At 39.6% G+C, this 9,143-nt stretch overlaps 1 protein-coding gene across 1 annotated transcript; it reads left to right on the top strand.

The window, feature by feature from the left end:
- Nucleotides 1-350: 350 nt before the first annotated feature.
- LOC140334802 (uncharacterized) lies at nucleotides 351-7,814 on the top strand. The gene is made up of 4 exons (XM_072417046.1): nucleotides 351-746; nucleotides 2,176-2,299; nucleotides 3,586-3,659; nucleotides 6,332-7,814. Exons 1-4 carry the CDS (start codon nucleotides 419-421, stop codon nucleotides 6,877-6,879), a joined length of 1,074 nt encoding a protein of 357 aa, XP_072273147.1. The 5' UTR covers nucleotides 351-418; the 3' UTR covers nucleotides 6,880-7,814.
- The last annotated feature ends 1,329 nt before the right edge of the window (nucleotides 7,815-9,143 follow it).

Raw genomic sequence — 9,143 nt, 5'->3', positions numbered from 1 at the left:
AAAAAAAAAAAAAATGATCTACAAACAAGGAAGGAATCTAAAAATTTATGCAAATGTTATTCTTTATATGCCCATGAAATGTTCTCCCATCACCTTTGGCTGTAATAGATATTATGGGGTTTGTGGTCCGGACAATTCAGATAGCAGGAAATGTTCTTTATCTCTCGTGGGAGGCATGATGTATTTTATTGTACACAGCCACTAAGTCAGTGGTTTTCTTGGAGATTTCTCACAATCACTTTTAACTACTTGAAACTTTTGATTTCGGCAATAAGGAAATCAGTTAAGGGAATTTCCTGAGATATTCTATCAGTGAAGGGAAGCAGGAGGTTCTTTTCTCTGTGTATAAAGTCACAAATAAGTGGAATCATTTCTATTTGCTGCAGTCAGAAGAAATAAATCATTTAGGGGAGCAGACATGAATATGGATGAACTCAAACAAGTCATCAATAATTTTAGCTTTGATAGATGCAAGCAAGGTAACCAGGGCTTCAATCGAATCCTCATTCAGCTCTTTGGGATGTTAGGACATGGAAAGTCCTCATTCATCAACACTTGTATGTACGTCTGGGAAGATGGTGAATACCTGAATTGGGCAAAGGCAGATGAAGAATACAATGGACATTTTGGAGGCCTTACATTGGAGAGAATTCCCCATAAACTCACAGAGAACATCATGCTGGTGGATAATCGAGGACTGGCGGTAATGGATGGATATGAGACTGGAGAGATCTTTGCTCAGCTAGGTGAGTGTAAATAGATAAAAGAGTTCCAATGTTTGTTGAACCAAAGCATACCAATGTGGATTTATAAAAATAGAATTTATGGAATATTATAATATAACTGAGGGCTGCCAATTTGTTATCTATAAAGTTATACAACAAATATTAAAAGAGCAGACTGGGAAATTTACCAATGTTTGTCATGGTTGGGTCATGTGGTGGTTGAGCACAATATGGAAAGATGCGTAAACCTAATCGACAGGTGTAACTTTAGGGGCAGTGCCATGTATAGCATACCTTCAGGGGCATTCAGTTTGTGATGACTCAGGGATTCATTGCCAGATCCATCAGATCTGCAGTTGGACTCCTTTATGGCTACATTATTCTGCTTTAGGCTGTTGTTGCATTCTCATAGGCTTGTATGGAGAAAGAAAAAGAAGTTTTACGGGAGAAAAAATGCATACATCTGCAACCATTACACAAGACTAATAAAGGAAATCCAAATTTGAAATTAACAAATTGTAGATGGTACAGGATGAATGATACAATATTACATAGTTATACTGGTAATGTTACCAATATAAAAGAATGTATAAAAGGTTCCAGAATACGGCTATGGTCAGTTTCTGTGAATGTTTAATTAGCAGATGAGTTCCATTTATCAAGGAATCTACTAATTAGAAACAAGTAATCATCAATAAATTCAGCATCCAGCTTATCTCTTGAGAAAACTTTTTTCAGACAAAGAATAATCAAAGAGAGAATGGTTCCATGTGGAAAGTTAAGCACGTGGCCAATAAACAGATAGATCCTCTCACTCCTTCATCTATCTACAGGGGGGCACAGTAGCCAGTAATATCACAAATGTATTGTAGCGCCCCATGTCCAATAGCGGGTTACTAAAGAGCAAGGCCAGGAATGGTGGACTAATGTTGCAGAAGAGGTCCTGCACTTTGGTCATTGAATCATTGCCATTGAGATTTCATTAATCTTAGTTTTCCTGATCATTTCGTATCAGTGGACAGTTTTATCAGTGAGGTCATCTATTCTTAGTTTCCCTGCCACTTGGCTATATTAGGAGAATCCGAGGATTTGGCAAGGTAAATGGTGGAGATATCCAGAGAGGGGTGAAAAATAAATAGTAATAATTATAAAATAAGAATAAATTATATTAAGACGCACTCATGGCGTTCAGCTTCTCACAACTTCTGTAGTTTTTGTTTGCCTTCTTTCACCCCATCCTATAGGCCAATGGTGGAAAACAAATTGTTGTACATTGTACGATACAAAGATTCATCCAACTGGAGTAGAGCTTGGGGGGGCTTTCACCACTTCATTTTCTAGGTTGGCCTAGGTACCTGGAGAGCAGAGTCTCCATCATTTGCCCAACATAAATTTTTGTTTCAGTTTAGAAGGTCTAACTAATCATTTTTTCATGATGTTTCCCTTCCAGGTAATCTGCTCCCACTGGGGAAAGAAGTAGAGTGGAACCATGAATTCAAGCTTGTTGAAAAAACTGTTCAATCTGAGAAATTAATAAAATATTCTGATTTTATTGTTCCGGTCTTTGTGCACAGGTGAGTGCGAGATTTGTTTGTGATAGAGATCACATGATCAGAAATTATGCTGATTGGTTCCCAATTATTTTCCATAGTAAACCAGAAGCTGCTAGTAACAAAAAGGTGTTAGAATTTGGTGCAGGCACAGTAGCATGTTCACTGGTTTACAACAGAACATAGAATAGAATTTTCAGGGCCTGAGGATCTGTGCAAAGAAACCAGCTAAGTTTATTTTGGATCTAAAACTGGAACGTGATTACACTGCAATTTATCCAGCATGACCGCAATCCATTCATGATTATGCGGCTATAAGACTTAATAAACTGCGTTGTCTAGTGAGAATAAAGTGCAGATATTACTAACAATGGGCAGATATTACCAACAACAACCATGGCCAAGATGGAGAGGTTTACTTATCAGTGCAATGAAAGGTATTTCCAGCTCCCCGCAGCATTACCTGGATGAAGGGGACAACTGCACTAAATGGGGGAGTCAAGGCTAAGATGAAAAAGGCCACGGCCAGGATGGAAGGGTCAACCAAAAGGTAAACTTTACCCAGGACGGCAGAGTTAGCAAGCATTGAAGGGTCACAGGCTGGATGGAGAAGTCAGGATAATGTAGAGATTCACCAGGAGGGATAGGGCAGCAAGGAGGGAGTAGTCAGACATTGAAGAGTCAACATGGAGGGACCAGCCATGATGGAGAGCCACTGACACACTCCAATGGTGGATATGGATCTGCCTCTTCCTTCTTTTTATTTTGCATAGAGTTGGAATAAAGAAAAACAACTTAGCAGTTTAAGGTCTGCCAAATCTTAAAATAGTGTAAAAACATCTGCCCAATCTGGACTATAGGGTAGCATTTATTCATAAATGTTTTTCTGTAGAATCGAGCAATGTCAGTACCTGGATGTGACCGGATATCAGCATCCTGAAGACAAAGGCATGCTGATTGGAAGAGAAAGCAGAGTTTACTATTCTGCTGCTTCTCATTCACTGTTCAGTCATAGCCTGGGGATGGGACCAGTACGTGTTACTTAACTGCAGCAAATTAGAATCAGATCTTCTGCCTGCCATACAAGTAAGTGCTGGCGTCAAAGCTTTCTGAATGTTAGGACTAGATGGACAGAAATACCAATCTTTCAGCAGGTCTCGTGTTTTGTTTGTGTATATAGTTGGTTCCCTGTGGTTCAGAAATGAAGGTTTCATGGATACTTCTACTTAGATGTCTCATTTTGTTTTATTCTTTATATTTACTCCCTATACAGCTATAGAAGTAAATGTCTTCTCTCCTCTTCTTTATAGTGTGAAGGAAACATTTACCGCTGAGAAAATCAGTGATTTAAAGAAAGTGTTTCATACAGCCAGAGGGCTGACTGGTAAGTAGGGACGACATTCAGGATCACTTTATGCAAAGATTACACTAATGATTGCTGAATTCAAAATGTATATTATATTATATATATCCTATATATATATATATATATGATATTTTAAGATTATTAGAAAGCCCTGAGACATAGTATTGTCACCAGGATTGCTGGTGGGGGGAAAAGGTGTCAGGGGGCTGTGGGAATATGTCCTAAGTGAATTTATCTTGTAAGAGCATGTAAGCTTTGCATTTGTAAGCTTCGCTTAAAGCCTCGGACATAGTTTCGTTACTAAAATTGATGTGTGTGGGGGATGGGGGGTGGCAGGTCAGAAGACCTATGGGAACATTAAGAGTTGCTTGTTCCTCCATCATTGCTCTCATCTGGAAGGATGGTGATCCCAAGCAATGATTAAGTTGTGCCACATACAGGCTCTAATGCTCTTAAAATATTATCCACCCCCAGCCAAAATGCTAATGCTTCTGAGTTGAGGACTAAACCATTACTTGGGGCTCATGATTATAAAACTCTAGACATCCTGGGGTCCACTGGTCTCCCACATTCCTCCCCATTACTTTTAATTGCGAAGTCCATGGGGAGATGAACAGGAGTATGTAGAACATTGTATGAACTGTGCACAAACCAGATCTCAGGTCCCAAGGGTCCTTCTCTACCTCTTCCTATTCTCAAGGAGCCATGGAATGACCATACCCAACCTACGAAGGACTTCTGATGGTTACATGGTTATCATATGGCAAAACAATACCTCTGTCCACGGTGAGATGATTTAGAGGGTTTATTTAGAATAAAAGTTACAAAGCAAAGCACACATGTGTGGAGACCCAATGGCAGCATCAGAAGGTCTGACTACACCCCCGAGTGAGGACCATTTAAGCCGAAATTCTCAACAGATGCCAAGTGGGGCCCCAAATAGATATATTGTTCTTGTTACATTGCATGAGAATTGTAGAATCAACCTGACTTTTCATCTATTATTACTACAACTATTGGAGACATAATTCCTAATATTAACTCATCTGACTCCACCAAAGCTGGATAATAACAGCCAACATCACAAACACAAGATCCAAGAATATTTAGAGACAGAACAGACACTGGCAGCACCAGCGTCGCCTTATACCACTAATAGAAGAACAAGAAAATCAATAGAATATATAACAATTCATTTTCTTCATCAATTACGTTTGGGTTACAATGGGCTTATTTTGCAAATGGCTTACATTGCTCTTTTTTACATTGTTTTTAGGTTGCCAGATACACATGACATGTTTTCCTATGTCAGGTTACAGGGTTCAAGTTACTTATTATTATGAAAAGTTTTGGACATCCCGTTCCACTTACTGTCCTAAACAGATAGTATATGGCATTGGTTGCATAGGTTTACAGTATTATAAATGTATGAAAAATACAATTTAATTAGCTTTAAACATATGTATTAGTGCTCAGCCTTTAACCTGTGCCCTAGGACAAACACATACTGTAACACGGTGCTGCAAGGCAGGATGGTGGACCCTCCGTGTCACCAGATCAGCTGGTGGAGATATGCACAGGGTGCAGAGCCTAAGCAGCTGCCCGGTCTTCACCAGAGCCTTTTGGGGTGAGGGCAACTGACCGGCCCCCATGCACGCAGAGATAGGTGACTGCTGACAGACAAAAACAAAGTGTGGTACCAGAACTAGAGACAGAGAGCCTGACTTATAGAAGCACTCCAAGGCTGGAGAGGATACACGTTTATCACTGAATCTGGGTGATCCAGTGGTCCAGGATTGAAAACTTTTACTAACAAATAGCAAATGATTTGTAAGAAATTCATGTCAGGTTTGCTGGATCACCCAGATTCACTGTTGAAAGTGTATCTTCTCCAGTCTTGAAAAACTTAATAAATAAATAAGGCCCAAAGATTAGTCAGACAAGCCAAAGATCAGGGCAGGCAGAGATCAGGAATATGTAAGGTCCAACCAAGGTCGATACACGAACAATCAGGAATAAGAGAAACAAACTGGAACAACAGAAACCTGGAAGCAGAGCAAAGGAATCTCCATGTTCAGGCAACTTCCTGTGGCAAGTCATTTCCTTTTATAGGGAGTCAGGTGATAGATGGAAGCTATGTGACCTGCTGGCACCTGTCCCTACCACCATAAGGAGTGCAGGAGACAGGAGGTGGTTATATCCACCTACAGCAGGGGGAGCACTCTAGTCCTCTGATGAAAGGGAGCAGCTGCCTGGGACAGGAAGTAGCCCAGGAGAAGATCTCTGAGCAGAGTTGGTACAGACAGTAGGGGAGCTCAAGGTGGGTGACACCGAAGGGGTTACAGATCCCTCGGTCCTGCGGGGATCTGTGACATCCTGCAGCATTTATTTGTTGGCTATAATATATTTTCTCCTAACCCTGTTGAGAGAAAGAGATAACCAGCCCAATCAGGGTTCCTCTAGAGGTTGCTGGGGGTTTCGTAAGCCAGTTTGTGTCTTTCCGGTATGTTTAGGTGACACCAATGATCTATTTGCTATCTGTAAGGGGAACATTCTTCCCCATGGCCGGCTCTGAACGTTATTTCTGGGGCCCCCCATGTTAAAAGGACAGAGAAAGGCTGATCTAGGCCAACAGTAAAACATTTAGACAATTCCATATTTGAATGTAATCATCTTTTTTCTTCTTCCAGGAGTCTATCCCATTGTGGTTCTTACCCACAGGACTTTTGGCAATCTAACTTCCGTTGAGTCCACTTTCAAGGACATGGGCATAGAAAGGATTTTTTCATTTGAAAATTACACCCAGGAAGATCACTTCAAAACCAGATGTAGACACGAGGAAGTGCTCAAGTTCTTGCAGGAAGTCATTAAAGATGCTCAATTCCGAGTGGAACATCAGACGCGGGATCCAGTAATTGAGATGCAGGAACGCAAACAATTTGTCATAAAATATGTGCATGAACAAGAGAAGAGGATGACCCAGATAAAACTGGAGAAAGCCAAAGCTTTGGAGCAAGCAAAGAAGATTAAAGAGTTAAAGAGACAAGAGGAAGCCATAAAACAAGAGAGGGAGAGGAGAAGACAAGCCCAAGAGGAAGAAATGAGGAGAACCAGAGAACATTTTGAAAAGCAGAAATTAGCTGAAGAAATCAAGCGTTCCGAGGAAATACAAAGCCATGCCAAACCGGGTAGAAGAAAAATTTCAGACTTGTTTCATATAAGGAGAAATAATAAATAGGATTACACAAAAAACAAACAATTCTGCAAGCATTAAGAAGAAGTCAGAGAAGAAGGACGATGTTACAACATATAAGCAGTACATTGTTCCACAGAAGTCATAGAAGCCTACACTGCAATGTATCCACATATTCCCCCAATATTCTATTACTACATTACAAGGCCACAACTAAATCAAAGGGCCAGCCAAGGGACCCCCAGCTATTGCAAGGCTGACAGCTTTTCATACCCCAAAGCAGGAGACCCCGCAGACATCAGACCAAGCTCATTCCTGGCATGTAACCAAAAATCCAAAATAATAAATCTGCGTATTACTCTGCTCAGCCATTGCAAAAGATAAATGAACCTCAACATAAGAGGAACCTCAGCTTACCTCAGTATACCTGGGTACACATTTTAAACATTCAGCCTAGGGCTGAGCAATTAGGCAATGCCAGAAATATGTCAATTATAACTAAAATGGGTGAATCTTGGATGAAAACATTTATAAATACCCATAGATGGTGGATATTATTTTTAAGTCATGCTTTTTTTTATATAAAACTTTACATTCCCTTTTACAAACTTTCTCATATGATTCCCCTATTCTTTCTGCATGAAGTCACATTTGACAAATACATTTTATTAGTAAACAGCAGCAATGTTTAGACATGAGGATGGCAGCAATGTGCCTAATATCCCTCAATTCCAAAATGAGTTCTGGATTCGACCCAACCGGGTTTGTAGTTTTTTGAGAAGACCAAACAGAAAGAATCATTGATTGAATCAAAACATCACAAAATGACTGCAAAGTATAACTAATTCAGGAAAATCAATGATTATATTGATGACGAATGTATTTGTATTGTATAAATGGTTTTATTTTTGTACACTGGATTTCTGTTTTCAAAACATTAAAGTGTTTAAAGAATTACAAATATCTATTGCCTGGATTTACTTTATTTATATTTATATTCCTATTGTGTTAATATTTAGCACTGAGAATATTCTTATTCTTAGTACCAGTTTATCTGTTATAAACCCTGGAATAAAAGTTCTATGAGCAGTCCAAGTCAGAAATGTGTGGACCCCATACTAGGCTGAATCTCTGTTCCTCTTTCCACATGTCTAACATTTCCAGCATTGCATTGGGGCTTGGAAAATACCCCTTGCCCCCTTATCACACCTTGTGATGGTGACCCTCCATGGCTGCTATGAAATGTGTACAAAAGGTACCAATATCTGGTGTACAGCTGCAGAACAAAATATAGAGAACCTCAGACTTGGTATATTGGACCATGAATGTGGGCAGCACGGTTGGCTCAGTGGTTAGCACTTTCACCTTTGCAGTTCTAGGTGCCAGGTTTACATCCCAGCCAGGAATCTCTCTGCAAGGAGTTTGTATGTTCTCCCTGTGTCTGGGCGGGTTTCCTCCAGCTTCCTCCTGAAGTTAGGATAGTTGACTTTCCTTCAAAAATTGTCTTTAGACTACGTTAATGGCATATGACCATGGCACTAGATTGTGAAGGATTGTTAGTGATATGACTTAGGACATTGCTACGTAATATGTCGGCACTATATAAAGACTGGCTAATATTAGTAATCAGTGTCAGAGATCTTTGGGGATCCAATGTTTCCACCAGTAAATGGATATAGACACGAATAGCAGTAAAAGTATTGGCCTACATACAGTAATAGGGAGGAGGGGCAGAGGTTAGATGAGAGCTGTGACTCAGGAAACTAAGGAAACAGATGAAGTATAAAAGGACAGATTATAAATATCAAATGTCCTCACATAATATTGTGGAAGTCAGCATTAGATGTCCTAACTTAAATGTACATTTTTTATACCATGGAGGAATTTTTATTTCAAGGCACCACAAATTAACAAATTAACAGAGTAGTATCCATATAAACATACTAATTCCAAATGTATAAAGACATAGACAGATATATTGGCCCTGACTTATTATAGCTCTCCAAGGTTGTAGAGGATAGGCTTCATTCATCGGTGAAGCTAGGTAATCCAGCAAACCTTGAATGGATCTGGTCCAGGATTAAAAACCTTTGCTAACAAATAGGAAATGGCTTTGAAGAAATCCATTCCAGGTTTGCTGGATCACTCAGATTCACTCAAATGTATCCTTTCCAGTATTGGAGGGCCATTGTATGCATTTGTCAACTCCCATAGGTATTCTTGATGCTTCTTTAGAAGTATTTGAGATTGAAAAACATTACCACAACTATAAGTAATCATAGTAACTCATCATTTATAACCCAATGAAT

The sequence above is a fragment of the Pyxicephalus adspersus genome, chromosome 7 (genome assembly GCF_032062135.1).
Source record: "Pyxicephalus adspersus chromosome 7, UCB_Pads_2.0, whole genome shotgun sequence".
Taxonomy (NCBI): Eukaryota; Metazoa; Chordata; class Amphibia; order Anura; family Pyxicephalidae; genus Pyxicephalus; species Pyxicephalus adspersus.
The sequence above is the reverse complement of the archived record's forward strand: the minus strand, read 5'-3'. Positions and strand labels throughout refer to the sequence as shown.